The sequence below is a fragment of the Callospermophilus lateralis genome, chromosome 10 (genome assembly GCF_048772815.1).
Source record: "Callospermophilus lateralis isolate mCalLat2 chromosome 10, mCalLat2.hap1, whole genome shotgun sequence".
NCBI lineage: Eukaryota > Metazoa > Chordata > Mammalia > Rodentia > Sciuridae > Callospermophilus > Callospermophilus lateralis.
Window position 1 is genome coordinate 78,627,630 of NC_135314.1, and position 19,245 is coordinate 78,646,874.

The 19,245-nt window shown below is 31.9% G+C and overlaps 1 protein-coding gene across 1 annotated transcript; it reads right to left on the reverse strand.

Annotated features, from left to right (window-relative positions):
* Positions 1-4,323: 4,323 nt before the first annotated feature.
* Positions 4,324-5,259, reverse strand: LOC143408316 (olfactory receptor 5H17-like). Its single transcript, XM_076867905.2, has one exon. It carries the CDS (start codon positions 5,251-5,253, stop codon positions 4,324-4,326), a length of 930 nt encoding a protein of 309 aa, XP_076724020.1. The 5' UTR covers positions 5,254-5,259.
* Positions 5,260-19,245: the final 13,986 nt, after the last annotated feature.

The following is a 19,245-nucleotide window of genomic DNA, read 5'->3' on the forward strand; positions in this document are numbered from 1 at the left end:
ACCCTAATACAGTTATACAATTAATCACTCATTCATTTAGTAAATTTCTTTTCTCCTCTGAAAATGATAGGGACATACTATAAAGCAGGTGTTGACTATTACCCTCAAATAAGTATCATACAGAACATAACTTTGCAGAATTGGGAAATGTCATATTATAGCAACTAGAACATATTATATACAAATTTTGAGAATGATCATTCAGATATTGATCCATTGACTATAATTTTGTCACTGATAAACAATCTCCCCCATAATTTTAATAAAATGCAGCCATAGCGATTTGATTGGCTATCATTGCTATCAATCTTCTTTCCAAAGGAAAAGCTCATAAAAGATTTCACAAGCCAGGCATGGTGGCATCTGCCTTCTAATCCCATTTCAGTAGGCCAAGGCAGAAGGATCACAAGTTCAAAGCCAGCCTCAGCAACTTAGAGAGGCCCTAAGCAACTTAGCAAGACCCTGTTTAAAAAATAAAACATAAAAAGAGCTGGAGATGTAGTTCAGTTGTTAAGTGCCCCTGAGTTCAATCCCTAGTACAAAAAGAGGAAAAGAAAACAAACAAAAAAGAAAACCTTAAAATTCTTCAACCTTGAAGCAGATGCTCATTTGAATCTCTCATCCACCTGCCAAATCAGGAAGAGGGCAGAACCTAAGAATAATTGCAAAGTGCTGATTTAGAGAATATAGGTTTTTGGAAACTACATTTGGACAAGTCCTTAATATATGTTAATATTATAAAATTTTTCTTCACTGATTATTTAAAACAATGATTCTCTAAGTGTCTAAGTGTAGTCCCACATAATACCATTAAGGTTACTGAATTGGACAGTGTGTTGATGAAGTCAATCAATCTGTTTGCATAGATCTTTACATATAATTCAAAATAAAGTTGGAGACTCAAACTTTTTGAGTTTTAAAATAGTCCCTCAACACCTCCCAAAAGTTTATATCATATTGGTTTGGACATTTGCCTAATACATACATGCATTAAAATCCTGATATAACTAATCCACAACCTAGAATTTTAAAAAATGACAATTTGATTGTTGTTTGCTTGTTTTTACTTATCTCTTAAATGTGCTTTTTTTCCCAGCATAAATTTTTTTCAATAATTTCCTAAACAGAATAATATTTTGTAAAATGATGAGAAAATTATGTACACAGAGTATAAATAGAGAGAGGAACTATAAATTCTATTAAATATCCAAAGTAAGAAATGAATAGACAAGCATAATAAAGCATTTTTTCTTATGTTATCAGCATATATTTGAGGTGATTTTAATCCACTATCAGCAGTGTTCCACAGTGTGAACTTTGTTTAATGATATCATACTTTATATCTAAATAACCATTAAGTATATACATTCATTACCATAATTTATTTTAAGACAAAAATCCAAATATTGAAAATCTTGTCAAGAATAAGGTCAAGGCAAAAATATATATTTTACTTCATCCCAAGACTCTTATTGAAATGACAAAAATGATGTAAGGAAAGGAATAAATCTATAATCAAAGTGAAAATCATATACTAGCAAAGTTTTAGTGATTTTAGTGGATTTCTGGAAGGCCTAAAGAAGTGGGATTATATTGAAGGACAAATCAGAGAAGAGCAATCTATAGACCTCACTTATATAAGTCCGCAAAGGAAACATAACCCCTATTGTTTATTCCATACGCTCCAAAACTACAGGAAAACTTGACATGCTACATACCCGTCCATGGATTCATAGTATATTATTCACCCTCTCATCCAAGGAAATAGAAATTATAGTAATAGAACTTCCTAGTGGCAGAAGAAATTATGGATTGCATTATCAATTTTGTTTTTGTGTTATAACAATGAATGGATAAGGAAAAAAACTCAATGTAATTGACAGGAAACCAATCCTACTATGGGAACATTATATAGCAATAAAAAATAAACAATTAACGCCCGTGCATTACATGGATCTGCAGGAAAAAAGAGTAATGAAAACAACTGTAATCCATTCAGTCCATTTCCTAGGGTCTGGGAGTATCTCTAAGTGAAAAACAAACAAACAAACAAACAAACAAAACAGGAAAAAGATGAAGACTAATTTTTTGAGGTGGACCTCCAGAAATACAGAATAATGGTATTTAATGTAAATACTTCTATGTTTTGTACTCTTTAAATCAACATAAAACTAAAAGAAAAACATTCCCCTGTAATTTTGTCATAGTCTATTTTAATACTCAATCTTAGTGACGAAAAAGAAAACCAACTTCATTTTAAGTGTATGATGCTTTCTGTGTTACAAAAACTGAGGGTAGGTTGACTTGCATCAGTTATTACAGGCCCAGAAATTTCCCTATAGTCATTTTAAGATTTAGAAAGAGTGAAACATTTTCCCTAAATTTTATGTATGCAAGCCTTAGGTTCATTTTGATGTATAAATAGTTAACAAATACTTATTCAGAGCTTCTTGTGAGTAAGTCACTGTGTTATGCATGTGAGAAATTAAAGATTGGAATGACTTCTCGATTGTAATCTAAAAGGCGAGTTTACACAAAATAAGTATTGCCCAGGGTGGAGTTTGGTCTATGAAGAATAAATAAACAGCTACATATTTCAAATGAGTGAAAAATCTTATTTTCTTTCAGGTAATCTGGAAATACACGATGGAAGCTTCATACTGGAGAAAGACCTTGGAAAAATCCCGTCACTGCAATTGTAATGGGGAAGAAGGCAGTTGGAGGAAGAGGGACTCTGTGTTGACAAATTTGCAGGAGCAAGATTGTTCACCTAGAAGGGAAGTATGCCCAGAAATCTTTAAGGAACTTATTTTGGCTATAGTGCAGTTTTCATTAGAAGAATTGTGAAGGAAGAGATTGAAGAGATAAATCAAATTTTTATTGATAAGATCCTAAAAAATACCACCACCAGCAAATGTAGGGTGAGGAATAAGTGTGTGTATTTATATATTAATATATTTATATATTAATATATATATATATATATATTCTATAATCAAGACACACTTATGAACAAATACACTCATGTAGATCTAGATACGTATACCTATGTGCAGATAATTTTGAGGCAATGACAATGTATTGAAAGGATATGGCTTAAATTGGGACCTAAATATGGAAAAATCATTTGGCAATGATGTTCCAGAGGAAAGAGGATACAGGCAGGATGAAAGCGGTGAGGAATCAGAGTTTTGCAACCATGCTGGTGAATAGACTCTAAGATCAGGGATTCAGTGGTATCGGTTGAAATGTGTTCTGAATGTTAGTGCTGGGAGATAGATGGCAAGGATAAACCTGTAGATGGATCACTCATTTGATGTAAAGAATATGGAGACTGAGGAAATTACAACTTTCAAGGACCTTTTCTTTCCTACACAGACACTGGGCACTATGCTATCATCTTACTATTACTAAAACTTTCATATTATGTAATTAAAGCCTCTGATGTGAAAAACACCTTTCAGTAATATTTAAATGCTACATTTTTTTTTTACCAGTTAACTTCTTAAAAAGAAGACAGAACTGAAAACATCTTCTTTCTATTCTGCCACTTTTATTTTTCTTTATGCTTCCCACACTTAATTCTTTAATTTATTGTCTTTCTGGAGTAACAAGGTTCTTCAGATTGTCAATAAGAAACAAACACAGCAGGAACAGGCCTTAGAAGGCAGAAGAGACAAAGAGTCGACTCGCCTCTTCTCTTTACTCAGAGAAGTGAGAGCTAAGAATCATTTCTTACTGTTTATCCTTGACTTTGTTGTTTTAATTCCCTTCTCATTTTGTCCTCATTGTATTCCAAATTCTATTCATTTCCCTTTGAGATGTGTGAATTGAATTGCCCAAAGAATTAAAAGATATTAATTCTCCCCAAAAAGGTGAAATGGAAGATTAGTTGATGACTGGCAGATTCCCTGGGATTTTTCTTTTACTTCCTCAATTGCAAATCTACTACCACTATGGAGAAGATGTGATGTGGGTCCCAGAGTACATAGTAGTATTATCTATATAAAGTTTCCTATTCAAGTTATTTTGAGAGGAACTACAATATTTTTCTATTCTGTATACTTACAATGCAATATCATAAAACCTACAATTTTTTTCAGTTGTTTTATGCTTCATTTATTCTAGTATGACATGAACATGTTTAAAATTCCTTACATGTTTAGGAACAATATATACAAATATTTTAAGAAATTATTAAGTCCGAAAACCTTATTAATTGACATTACAGAATATTCTAATCATGAAAAATTCCAATATTATCAAAATACCCCCCATTTTGTGAACATAGTAATAAAAGGAAAACAGATACAAATATGACATCTAAACATTTCTTTTCAAAATTTTTGTTAGTGCATCCATGACCTGCTTGTTTCTTAGACTGTATATAACGGGGTTTAACACAGGAATAATGACAGTGTAAAATAGGGAGAATATCATTTCTTGATCACTTTCTTGTGAAGATGCAGGATGCACATACATGAAGAGAAGAGGGCCATAGTATAAACACACAGAAAAGAGATGGGCTCCACAGGTGGAGAAGGCTTTTCTTACACCCTTTTCAGACTTCTTTTTTAAAATTGTAAAGAGTACCAGGGTATAAGAAATAAGAATAGTTCCGATGGTGAATACTTGTATTGAACCAGAGAAAATAAATATTAATAGATAATTAATAGAAGGATCAGTACAGGAAATCTTTAATAATGGTATAACATCACAGAAAACATGATGTATTACGTTGGAATTACAGAAGATTAATCTGAATAAGAAAACTTCATGAATTAAGGCATGAAGAAAGCCACCTATGTATGACAAAACCAGTAGCCAGAAGCATAGTCTGTTGGTCATAATCACAGGATACAGTAAAGGCTGGCAGATGGCTACATAGCGGTCATAAGCCATTGCTGCCAGGAGAAAGCATTCTGTGGTCACACTGATTCCAAAGGAAAAAAACTGTATCTTGCATTCAGTGAGAGAGATCATCTTGCTCTTGATTAACAAACTGACCAGCATATTTGGGGTCACTGTTGAAGACAGCCATGTATCCAGAATGGCTAAATTCCCAAGAAAAAAATACATGGGGATATGAAGGTGAGGGACTTTCCAGATCAGAGATATCAGACCAAGGTTTCCCACAAGGGTCATAAGGTATATCATCAAGAACACCAGGAACAGGGGGAGTTTCCACTGTGGTTGCTGTGTAAGTCCCGTGAAGATAAACTCTGTCAGCAAAGTTGCATTTGCCTGTTTCATGTTATCACTGGATGTCACCTGAAATGAAATTCATTGAATGTGAAAAAGAAAAAAAAATTGCTGTTGTTTTTAATGGGAATACTGGAGGAGAAGAGTTGAGAGAAAAATCATACAGGATCATTTGAAGGCTATCCTTTGCTATGTGGAAGAAAAGCACTAGGAGAAATTTAAAAATGGTAAAAAATTAATTGATTTAATTCAATAAATGTACCACAGTAACAGATTTAGAGAAAATGAGAGGCTTTCTGAACTTGTGATAAATTTATTGGGACCTATTGATTATGGTTGGAAATTCTGTGTCATGATCATGGTTTAGAATCTAGAGGAAATCTATTTGAATGGCCTGGATTACAAACTAAATTAAATGCCATCTCAAGGAATTTGAACTTTATTCTTCAGTCAATAGGTTTGTACTGAGATGCTTTAAGACTTGAAATGATATGATCAAATATTTTTAATTAAATATTTGGTAGTATACAAAATGGTCTAGAGAGGGAACACTGGAATTAGGGATAATAATCAGGAAACTGTTAGCATTGGCCAGGGGTTCCCAAATTAGATTCACATCCCAATGTTTTAGGGGAGCTTTTAGCACAAAAAGAGATTATGAGATACTACGAAGAAACAGAATCAGGTTTGAGAATAAGTTAAGAATCTGTGCCTTAAAAATTCTCCTCTGATGATGCAAACCTAAATGTATTGTCTAGTCCACATATGATATGACTGATGTGGTAGTTAGGAATATGAAGATAAAGGTTTAAATGAATTCAGAATTTACAGTCAGTAAGTCTCAGTTATGAATTAGGCATTAAATAGCAGAGAGCAGTGAATTGGTGACTAAGTAGGTAATCATTAAAAATAAAATAAAGAATTCTAGTCCATTGTTAAATATGTAGAAGGAGTATGCTCTCAACACCCAAGTAAGATATAATTCGGAGTATTGGTGTACCATGTGGTAATAAAAATAACGACTTAGGTATCTTTGGAGCAGTTGGAGGCACAATTCTGTATAACCTATCCATCAGAGAGTTTATACAAATGAAAGAAAAGAAAGGAAAAATATTGAGGAAGATATATTAAAGATGCTATAATGTAAGCAGATGTCACTTATTAGATGGCCACATTTGAACTTCTTTAAAACATGTGAATCTTTCTGATCAGTAGAAGCTACTAACACTTAAGAAGCCAAAAGGGCTAGAAACCCACTTTCCCATAACCCTTCAATCTAGAGTAAGGGTAATTGATCTAGATTTTCCCAGTGAAAACTACATATACAGTATTTGGAATATGGAAAGAGGGAGACAGATGTACGTGGGCAAGAAAAATTTGGTTGCAAGGGAAATCAAGGAAGGCAATGATATCTAAATTATAGTTCATCTATCCAGCATCTACAGCAAAGGCACTGAGAGTTTTGGCATCTGGGGTCCACAATACCAATACTGAGATATTCTTTAGTTATAGCGGGGACATGATTTTTGTTCTCTCCCTTTCTTCTGCTTCTGCCAATTTGCCAAGTTGATTCTTTTAACCTCTCTGTCATTTCTTGTTTTGTGTCAATTTCCATTTAATAAATTCATTTTTTCTTGCAACCCAGAACCCTAGATTGAACAAAAGAGAAGCAAAAGGAAGACCAGAAGAACATACTAAGCAGGGTGATACTAGAAGCAATGTGAAAACAAGAGAACTGAGTGTTGTGGACATAAACTAAAAACAAAAAACAACAAAAAAGAAACTTTCTCAAGAATAAAGTGAAGGATGGTGCTAACTACCATAATAAAAGATCTAGTGAGATGAGGAATCAGCAGGGGTAATTGGGTGTGGAAATTAAGAAATGTATGGGAAATTTAGTGACAGTAGTTTCTTTTATGTGAAACAATTATATTCAAAGAATTATTGAAAGTACATAGGAAACAAATAGCAAATCAGGAAAGAGAATGGAAGAGTGCACTCTAAGTAATATGGAGAAGACTCGGCATTTCATCCTGAGTGAAGTCAAATATAATAATTTTTCCCTATAGACTATTTTAAGCAAAATTTAAAAAAGAAAAGGAAAGAAAGAACAGTTATAGAAGAAGTAGACAGAGAATTTGGTGGGTATGGAAAGAAAAAGAAGAGCTGAGCCCAGTGGCACACACCTGTAAGCCCAGCATTTTGGGAGGCTGAGATAGGATTGCTAGTTCAAAGGCAGCCTCAGCACCTTAGCAAGGCCCTAAGCAATTTAGAGAGATCCTGTCTCAAAAGAAAAAAGAAAAAAATAACTGGGGATGTAGGATAGTGACTAATCACCCCAGGTAAAAACACAACAACAACAAAAATAGAGAGATAAAGAGGAGAAAGAATAAAAATATCAGAGACAAATGTAGAAAATTGTAGAAAGTCAAAGAAGTAGAAAGGAAGTTTCCAAGAAAGAGTGAACCAGAGATAAAGGGAAAGACTTAGAGATTTGAATGCAGATGTTTGTCTTAATCTTGGAATTCATTAAAATTTGTCAATCAAAGTAATCTCTTTTTCTTCTTTTCAAAATTAAGTGTTTTATTAAAGTGGGTTTTGAGTACGAAAGAGATATGATTTTAATTTTTGCTTTGAAACTTTGTTATTCATAAATATAATTGTATTTTCAAATTTAAAAGTTTCTTTATCTTTACATATGTGAACAACATGAAAACTATAATTTTATAACTAACACTTTATTATATACTAATAATATTCCCAGAGTGTAGATTTTAAGTACTCTCATCATTAACAGCAATAAAAAAGTAACTCTGTGAGATGATGGAATGTTAGTGTGTTTGGCTATATTAATCATTTCACTAAGTACTTACATATCAAACCATCATGTGGCAAAACTTGATTATATAAAATAAAAAATTTAAGTCATTGTTATTGCAATGACTGAAATGGACTATCTCTAAAAATCCTGCTTGTTTAACTTGAGAATACATTTTCCACATAACCATTTTTTTTAGCAGAATTACTTAAAACTATCTGAAACTGTAAAAGGCAATATAAATAACCAGTGCTAATAGTCACAGTTTAAATGCACTTTTATTTATAGTGGGATTCCCTCCAATTATTCCAAATCACTAGTTAATTGAAAATTATCAAAATCATTTTGTATCCCAGCCAAATATTTTCAGAGGAAGTGAAAAGATAGAGCTAATATGTAAATGATACATTAAAATGTTTAATCGGAATTATGATTTATTAAATATAAGGGCACTTTTATCAGTATTGTCAGAAATATTTATTATGTAAGAACATTTAAACTTATTTTTATAAATTGTTTAATGTTCTAGATTGCCAAATAAAGTTGTTAGATCTATATTAACAAGATAATGAAACTATCACTAAAAGGAACCAATCAGTCTTACATTAAGCACTTATGCTTATCCAGATTTTAGCACAAAATTAAATATGAAGATAGTACACTCTTTCCCATTTTCCACCTGGCATTTTTGGTATATGCAAAACTTAATCTATACTGTTGTAAATTAAACAGTATTTTACATTTCATATAAAGAATTTTAAAAATACAGGAATAATTTCTTTCTTACCCTTATGTTCAAAGACACTGCAGAGATTCTTTCAAAGTATTAGGCTTTATTGTACAGAAAAAAATACACAATAGCATAGGTTGACCAAAACAAAAGAAGCAATTCTTACCATACTCATACATTCTGGTGGTTTAATTTCTGATTCTCAAACAAGTGTTGGTTATATAAGGTTTATTTTGAACACAAGAGTTAGCCAGTTTTATAACCATTGTTTTCTCCAGAAGTGGAAGGAGTGGAGAGCTAAAATTCCCTTAAGAATTCCAGAGGGTTCCCTGTAGGATACCATGAAGTTGTTCTACTGAGCACTGTGGCTTTAGACCTAGATGTCCAGGTTGCCCTACAGGCATCGCCAATTATGGAATCATAAAGATCAGGGCATTGTAGACATTTCTGGTTTTAAAAACAGAAATTGAACTTTAATTCAATGTTTTTTTTCATACCAAGAACACTTCTGAGCTGTTTAGAGAACATCCAGTTAACATAAAAACACACCATTGTAAGCACCTTGATTGGTTCGGTTCTGTTTCAGCTCACCAACACATGATTTTAATTAGGTAAAGATCTCAGCTCCCTCCAGAAGCCAACTTCAAGTACAGCTGTCCTCCCCAGAAAAACTGCAGCTTCAACACCAACTACATGCCTAGGTGCCCCCAGTTTGAACTGAAATTTGATGAGCAATCTCAGTGGGAAAATATTAGAAGTCGTAGCTCAAGAAAAGTAAAGATATGTTCCTTAGTGGAAGATGAATTTCCTAAAGATTGTGTGAAAGTGTATATTTGTTTCAGTATCCCTGTGTTAGGACTTTGGAGTCATTATTTTAAATATGATGCCAGTGGACATTTGCTACCTGTAGGGCCTTCATCTTTGGAGTATCTATATGATGGGAGATTCTTGATCATTAGACAAACCAAGAATTGTAAACATGACTGGCCTGAAGGAGAAACTGGAAGGATCCATATGGGGCCAGAGAAGTCAACATCTGTCTATCAGATCTCAAAGGGTATGGAGGGCTAAGTCAGAGACTTTGTTCTCTAGCTAAAAGAAAAGCATTGGATTATGAATGATAGAGTCATATTCAAATTTCCTTTCAGGTATAAACCAAGCAACTTGTCATGAGTTTTCATTTGGATAATAAAAGCTAATATATATTTACATTTGATACATTTTATTTCTGTTGTAAAAGATTGGGTTGTTCGGGTTTTGTTTTTGTTAGTTTGGTTTTACAGTGCTGGGGATTGAAACCAGGGGCTCACATATGCTAGGCAAACACTCTGATTGGGCCATTTACTTAGTACATAAAAAGGCTATTTTTAAATATAAAGTTTAACCTCCGTGTGGCCCAGGACTGGATAGACAAAAAGAAAACAAAGGGCATATATTTTGAAAGACTTATTAATCATTATATTGCTTGCTTAGAATTTGGATTGTGACTCAAAAATGTAAAGAAAATAAAATAACACTGATAAAAGGTTTGCCACTCTAAAAAATATCTAAGTATAGAATAAGCAGCCTCATATGCAGATACAGCAGTTCACATAACCAAAACTTCATTTATATTGCCTGGACCCTTTAATTTTTTTATTTGTTCTTTTTAGATACACATGACAGTAGAGTATATTTTGACATATTATGTATACATGGAGTATGACTTATTCTAGTAAGGATCCCATTCTTGCAGTTGTACATGATGTGGCATTTCAGTGGTTACGTATTCATATATAAACATAGGAAAGTTATGTGTGATTAATTCTGTTGTCATTCCTATTCCCTATCCCCTACTCTTTCCTTCATCCCCTTTGTCTAATCCAATGAACTTCTATTCTTCATTTCCCCTGCCATATTATATGTTGGCATCCACATATCAGAGAGAATATTTAGAGTTTGTTTTTTTGGGATTGGCTTATTTCACTTTGCATAATTGTCTCCAGTTCCATCCATATGTCAGCAAATGCCATAATTTCATTCTTTTTTATGGCTGAATTATACATCTATCTATCTATCTCTATATATATATATCACATTTTCTTTATCCTTTCATCTGCTGAAGTGGCCCTTTTAAATTGAAATAAGTATAACTTTCTATTAACTTCTTTTGTTTCCTGTCTTTGATCACCAAAATTTTGTGTTTATGTTTTCCTTTTAATGGATAGTCTTCTCAATTTTAGTCATTTGAAATCAGAGAGATATTTTTATGTGTCTGCTTGACTCAGCTGATAGAGGCTCAGATACCTGGTTCATCTTTATATCAGAATATGTCTCCAAGGGTGACTCTAGAAGATATTCCCTTTGAATTGGTGGATTCTGTAAAGGATTAGACTGCCTCCAATATATGTGAGCATCAAACTATCCATTGAAGGAATGAATGGAACAAAAACCTAGAGGAATGTTAAACTCACTTTATTCCTGAAAGCTCTTCTGCCCTGTGTCCTCCTGTTCCTGAGGTCTTCAGGCTTGCTCTGAAATCTGTAGGCTCAGCTCTCCATATTTCAGACTTTCAATTTCCTGAGCCTCTTATTTGTAAACTGCACACAATTGGGCTTGCAAAATCCACAATCATGTGAGACAATATCTTAAAATAAATCAGTCTCCCCCCTACACTTTCCTGCTCCTTTCCTCTGAACAGAAAAATAGATAATACAAAGATAAGAGATGGTAAATGACAGATACATCCATATTTTTCTCTAGAGTGCAATAATACACTGATACAATAGTTATTATAATTTAGTTTCTTTTCTCCCTTTGAATATTAAAGGAAAATACTATGATGCAGATGTCTTCATATGATACTCACATGTATGATACCATCTCAGAATTAATAAACATCATATTATTATAAGGAGTAGAACATATTCTACACAAATTTTGAGAATGATGTTCCAAATATTGATCCATCTTGACAACTAGTATTTTGATATTTAATATAGATACCTCCCATTACTTTACTGAAATATGACAATAGTTTGGATTAACTATCACAACTGAAAGTCTTCATTGACAATAGAGTTTGCATTAACTATCACAACTGACAGTCTTCATTCCAAAGAAAACGTTATAAAATAGTTCACAATTCTTCCTTGAAAGAGAGACCTTTTGGATCCCTCATCCACCTGCCCAAAATAGGGAAGAAAAAACAAAAAAGAGAGTAAAAACAAAGACCATTGTGCTAATTAAGAGAACATAGTATGTTGGAAACAAAACTACATTTAGATATATCCTTAATATATCTTGTTATTATATTTTTTCCTTCACTGCTTCTCTTAACAATGATTCTCTAAGAATAGTCCCTTACATGGTTGAAGTGAACAGTGTGGTGATGAAGTCAATCATGTGTTTGCACAGCTCTCTTCATGAGTTTAATGCAGAATATAGTTTTGAGGTTCAGAGAGTTAAAATAGTCCCACCCAATGCCCCCCAAAAGTCCCAGACTAGATAGATTTGGACACTTACTAGACACTCATGTGTTATAAAATCTTACTACAGCTAGTCCACATCCTAGATTTAGAGAAAAAAAATCTACCACATCTGATTAATGTTTGAACCAAACCTCAAATATGATCTTCACTGTCCATCATAATTTTATCAATAGTTTTCTATAAGGTAGAAAGTTTATAAGATGATGCAAAAAGTATGTATGTAGGTTTCTATGTAGAGAGAAGCTGTGAATTCTCTTAAACTATATGGTAAGAAATTAATAGACAATAAAATAAGGACTTTTACATTATCAGTGAGTCTATGAGAAGATTTTAATACAATATCAGAAGTGTTCCAGACAACTGGGTGGGTTTTAGTAAATGATATTATACATTATATATAAATATACATTAAATATTACATTGATGCATACTAATACATTATATATTTTCACAATTTATTTTAAGGCAATAGTTAAATATTGAATGTCCTTTCAAGAATAAGAGATTGATCCAGGTATGGTAGCACATGCCTGTAATCCCAGTGGTTTGTGAGGCTGTGGCAGGAGGATTGCAAGTTCAAGGCTTCCCTCAGCAACTTAGTGTGGACCTAAGCAACTTAGTGAGATCCTGTCTCAACTTAAAAAATAAAAAGGGTTGGGATTTTGACTTGGAGGTTAAGTGCCCCGTGTTCAATTTCTGTTACCAAAAAAATTTAATAATAAAATAAAATAAAAAAGAATAAAGGCATGACAAAAGTATATATTTAACCTTATCCTCAGCAACCTAATGAAATGACAAAAATGTTGTACATAAAGAAATAAATATGTGAAAGAATTATATCACATCAAAAGACTAGTAATCTTCTTGAATTTATGAAGCATAGAGAAGTGGAACTTTTTTTCAACTCTTTTAACTCTTTTTTATTATTATTATTGGTTCTCTTTAGTTTTACATCACAGTAGAATCCACTTTGACATAATTATACAAGTATGGAATAGCTAATACTCCAGAAAGTTTTAGGTAACTAATTTTGGCACACAAGTTTCATTGGGAGAATTGGGAAGGAAATGATTGCAGATTTATATCAAGGTTTTATTGTCTAGAACTTTAAACACTGCTACTATGAGCAACATAGTGTGATCAGTAAACATTTGTGTGTGTGTGTGTGTATTGACCTTGACATATTATTAACAAAAACGTGAATGCAAATCTAGATATAATATGTTCATATAATCTTGTAATGATAATTCTTTGAAAGTTATTGAAGGGAGATATTGTTTAATATGTTACCTTGTATAGATTATTAATTTTACTTAAAGAGGATGGAAAATGAGGAAATACAATCTTTAGGAAACATTTTTTTTTTATCTTCCCAATGGGTGCTATGGCATCATACCATTCTATCATTACTTGAACTTTGACCTAGCAATCAGAGAAAGTCAAATTAAAACTACTCTAAGATACCATCTCACTCAATTAAGAATGGCAGCCATTATGAAGTCAAACAACAACAAGTGCTGGCGAGGATGTGGGGAAAACTGTACACTTATACATTGCTGGTGGGACTGCAAATTGGTGCAGCCAATCTGGAAAGCAGTATGGAGAGTCCTTGGAAAGCTGGGAATGGAACCACCATTTGACCCAGCTATTCCTCTTCTCAAACAATACTCAAAAGACCTAAAAATGGCATACTACAGGGACACAGCCACATCAATGTTTATAGCAGCACAATTCACAATAGCTAGACTGTGGAGCAAACCTCGATGTCCATCAATGGATGAATGGATTTAAAAAAATGTGGCATTTATACACAATGGAATATTACTCAGCACTAAAAAATAACAAGATCATGGCATTTGCAGGGAAATGGATAGCATTAGAGCAGATTATGCTAAGTTAGCCAATCCCAAAAAAACAAATGCCAAATGTCTTCTCTGATATAAGGGAGGTGACTCAAAATGGGGAGGAAGAGCATGAGAAGAAAATTACCTCTAGATAGGAAAGAGAGGTGGGAGGGAAAGGGAATTGCATGGAAGATGGAAGGAGACCCTCATTGTTATACAGAATACATGTATGACGATGTGAGGGAAAAAAAAAAAAGAAGTGTAGCACATTAGATTGGGTGGAAAGAAGTGAGGGGAGGGGAGAGGAGGAGGGATAGGAAGGACAGCAGAATAAAATAGACACTACTATTGCTGTATGTATAAATGTGACTGTACGAACAATGTGATTCAGCAACCTGTACACTCAGAAAAAGGAGTAATTATACCCCATTTGATTCAACTGTATGATATGTCAAAATCACTGTACTGTTGTGTTTAACTAATAAAATAAAATAAATAAATAAATAAATAAATAAATAAATGATTTCCCTCACTCTGTTGTTAGTGAACTTGGCCTCCGGGCCCCAGGGCATCCATGGAAGTTGTCTTTGACAAAACTATGTGCGGAAAAAAGTCATATCTCAATGAAAAAGGACGGAGAGTTCTGGCTTTGCAGATGGACGTCCAGAATTCCTGAGTCTGAATAGAATATTTTCAATAAAGCTCTGTTGCATTTGTCAGAAAAAAAATATGTATTTAAAGCCCACCATGTGAAAAACAGTCATAACCTTTGAATGATGGTGATGTATTTTTATGATTTTCTTAGTACATTATAGTAACACTTAAGATCAGAGCTCATTTTGATGTAATTGCACATGCAAGAAACATAATTTTCTCCATTTCAATCCACAATATCTCTACTATCCTTTTTCTTCCTATTCTGCTTCCTCTACTCAACTAGTCTTCCTTTTATTTATTTATTTTATTGTTTTTAATTGAGGCATTATAGATATACATAAAGGTGAAATTTATTGTGGTATAAACATATATGTACATAACATAATTTGGTTAATTTTATTCTGGTATTTCTCTCTTATCCCATCTCTCCTCTTTTCCCCTCAATTTTCTTACATTACTCTGTTGATGGCTCTTCTATTCAAGGGATTCTTATCCCCTTATCTAATATTGATCACGTTTCTGCATATGAGAGAAAATATTTGATCTTTGACTTTCTGAATTTGACTTTTTTACTTAGATTATGTTCTCCAGTTGAATCTATTTATCAGAAAGTGCCATAATTTTATTCTTCTTTATGGATGACTTACCTGCATTTTATATATATATATATATATATATATATATATATATATATATAAATGCTTTTCTTAACTCATGTGCTTCTTTGAGTAAAGAGAAGAGAATTGCTTCTCTCTCTCATGCCTTCTAAGGTCCTTTAAAATATATATATATATATATATATATATATATATATATATATATATATATATAATATTTATTGTATATAGTAAATATACATATGTATTTATAAATAATACAATTTACATATGCAATTACATATATAATAAATGTGTGTATATGGTAATATTTGGTAATATACCTTATAATGATTCAAAGGAACATACATCTGATTTTCTGTAGTATATTTTGAGATTTATACTTTGGTAATTTGGTATGGTGATGCTTTTAGACAGAAGCATCACTCTTATTGCTCAGGGCTGCTTTGGCTATTCTGGGTCTTTCATTATTCCAAAAGAATTTAAGAATGCTTTTTCTAGTTCTGTGAAAATGTCATTTGTATTTTGATGGTGAATTTATGGAATATGAATAACGCTTTTGATTGTATGGCCATTTAAAAATATTAATACTGCCAATTCAAGAACATAACGGTCTTTCTATCTTATCAGGTATTCTTCAATTTCTTTCTTTAGTGTTTTATAGTTTTCATTGTTAAATCTTTATACATTCTGCATATCTAATATTAGACATAGAATTTTAATAAAGTATTTATATCATACTGAAATAATTAAAAGCAGACACAAATGAAAGCATTTTATAGTTTCTGTATTCTTCAATTATAAATCATTGTGTACTAAAATAGTGTACTTCTTCTCAAAAGGACTTAGAAATAATATTTGATACAGTAATACTGCTATATAGTTTGGACTCATATCACATTTACTCCATAGTGAAAGCAGATTGTGTTTGAGAAAGTGAAAGGAAATGTCCCCTATTTTTTTAATTTATTCCTAATTGAGGTTAATATGAACTGGATATTTTTTCTTATTTCTTTTTCAGCAGATTCATTATTAGAGTAAAGGAATGTTATTGATTTATATGATGATCTTTTATTCTGCTGCTTTGCTGAATTTGTTTATCAGCTCTAAAAGTCTTATGGTTGAGTTTTTTGGGTCTTCTAGATAGAGGACATGTAATCAGTAAAGAGATAATCTGACTTCTTCTTTTCCTATTTATATCCTATTAATTATTATCCTATTCTTGCCTAATTGCTCTGTCTAGAATTTCAAGGACTATGTTGAATGGGAATTGTCCAAGTAGAAATACTTGCCTTGTTCCTGATTCTAGAGGAAATGGTTTCAAATTTTCATCATTCATTATGATATTGGCTATGGGTTTGTCATGGATAACCTTTACTATTTTGAAGTAGGTTTCTCCTAGCTCTCATTTCTCTAGTATTTTTAAAATGAATTGTTGCTAGATTTTTTTCAAATAGTTCTTCTGCATATATTGAGATAATTATGTGATTCATGTTCTTAGCTCTATTTATTTGGTGAATTACATTTATTGGTTTGAGTACTTTGAACCAACCTTCAATCCTGTGATAAAACCTATTTAATCTTGGTGTACTATCTTCTTAATGTGTTTCTGAATGCAATTCATGATATTTTATTAAATATGTTCATCAGGGACACTGGTCTGTAATTTTCACTTCTTGATGAATCTTTGGTTTTGGAAGTGTTTCTTCCTTTCAATTTAATAGAATAATTTGAGAAAGACCTGTGTTACATCTTCTTTAAAGGTCTGGTAGAACTCAGCTGAGAATCTATCCAGTCTTGGGCTACCTTTTTTTGAAAGGTTTTCAATTGCTGTTTAATTTCATTACTTGATATTGGTATATTTAATTTTTCTATATCATCCTGATTCAATTTGTGCAGGTCTTTTGTGTCTAGAAATTTGTTAATGTCATCTAGATTTTTTAGTTTCTTAGAACATAAAGTTTCAAAATAGTTTCTAATGAGTCTCTAGTTTTCAGGAGTGTCTCTGGTAATATCCTCCTTTTAGTCTCTTCTCTCTTTTGGTTATTTGGCTAAGGGTTTATCAATCATTTTTTTATGAAAGAAACAATTCTATGTTTTATTGATTTTTTGTTTTTATTCTCAATTTCATTGATTTTGGCTCAGATCTTAATTATTTCCCGTCTTTTACTGATTTTGGAGATAGTTTGTTGTTTCTTTTCTAGGGTCTTGAGGGATAAATTTGGAGTAGTTGAGATTTTTCTCTTTTTAATGTATACAATCAATGCTATAAACTTTCCTTATATAACTGCTCTCTTACTGTCCCAGAGATTTTGTTATATGCTATACCTTCTCATTTGTTTCTAAGTATTTTTAAAAGATTATTCCCTGATTTCTTCTATTATTTATTCCTCATTCAAAACTATTTTTCTTACTCTCCAGTTGTTAAAGTGGTTTGTTTTTTGCTTGCATTGATTTCTAATTTTATTCTATTATTGTCTTATAGAATGCAAAAAAATCTCTTTTTTTGTATTTACTAAAATTTGCTTTGTTCCCTAAATTATGTTCTCTTTTAGGGAACATTCTATGTGCTACTGAGAAGAAAGATAATTTGATTATTGTTAATAAATGAAATATTCTATGGATTTCTATTAGGTCCATTTTATTAATAGTATTTTTTAGTTCTGAAGAGTTTTCACTTAGTTTATATTGTGGTGACTTAATTATTTGTGAAAGCAGTATGTTGAATCACCCAATATTATTGCATCAGTGTCGATTTGATTTTTTTATTTTGAGAAGATTTTATTTTATATACTTAAATGCATAATTGCTCCCTTGATGAGGTTAATATTCAGAATATATAATAATCTAATAAAAATTATGATAAAAATAGTCCAATTAGCAAATGTGCAATGAAACTAAAACAGATACTTCTTAGATGGCCAACCAATATATGAAAAAATGTTCAACATCCTTAGGAGACAAGGATATGTAAATCAAAACCACACTAGATTTCATCTCAAGTGAATTAGAATGGAAATCATCAAGAATACAATAATAACAAATGCTGTTGAGGATATGGAGTAAATGGTACACTCAAATATTATTGGTAGGACTTCAAATTATTACATTCACTTTGGAAAGCTTTATGACAATCTCTTGAAAGCTAAGAATGGAACAACCATATAATACAACTATATTACTCCTTGAGATTTATTCATAAGGACTAAAATTGGGATACTATAGTAATATAGACATATCAGGGCTTACAGCAATGCAATTTTCAATAGCCAAGTTATGGAACCAGTCTAGGTGCCTATCAACAAATAAATGAATTTTAAAAATGTGGCATATATATACACACACGCACACACACATGCACACACATTCCTGCCTTCAATATTTTAATTCTTTTGTCATACTTTTCCTGATTATATTTCAACTTTTATTTAAATCTCTGTGTAATGTTTAAGTTGCATTGCTTCAAAAAGTGAGTCATTATTTCCCATAAAAAGAGAGATCTTTTTTTAGTGATGATATTTCCTAGGGGATGTTTCCTTTCATTTGCTCAATCACAACCTGCTATCACTATGGAGTAAATGTGATATGAATCCAAACTATATAGTAATATTACTGTATCAAATATTATTTCTAAGTCCTTTTGAGAGGAAGTACACTATTTTAGTACACAATAATTTATAATTGAAGAACACAGAAACTATAAAATGCTTTTACTTGTGTCTGCTTTAATTATTTCAGTATGATATAAATACTTTATTAAAATTCTATGTCTAATATGAGATATGGGAAGGTGTAAGGATTTAATTAGATACCAAGAACTCAATTCATTAACATCTAGAAATGATTATAATTGCACAAATCTTTCAATAGTACCAAATCATAATTCTATAATTTTATTATTGTTTTA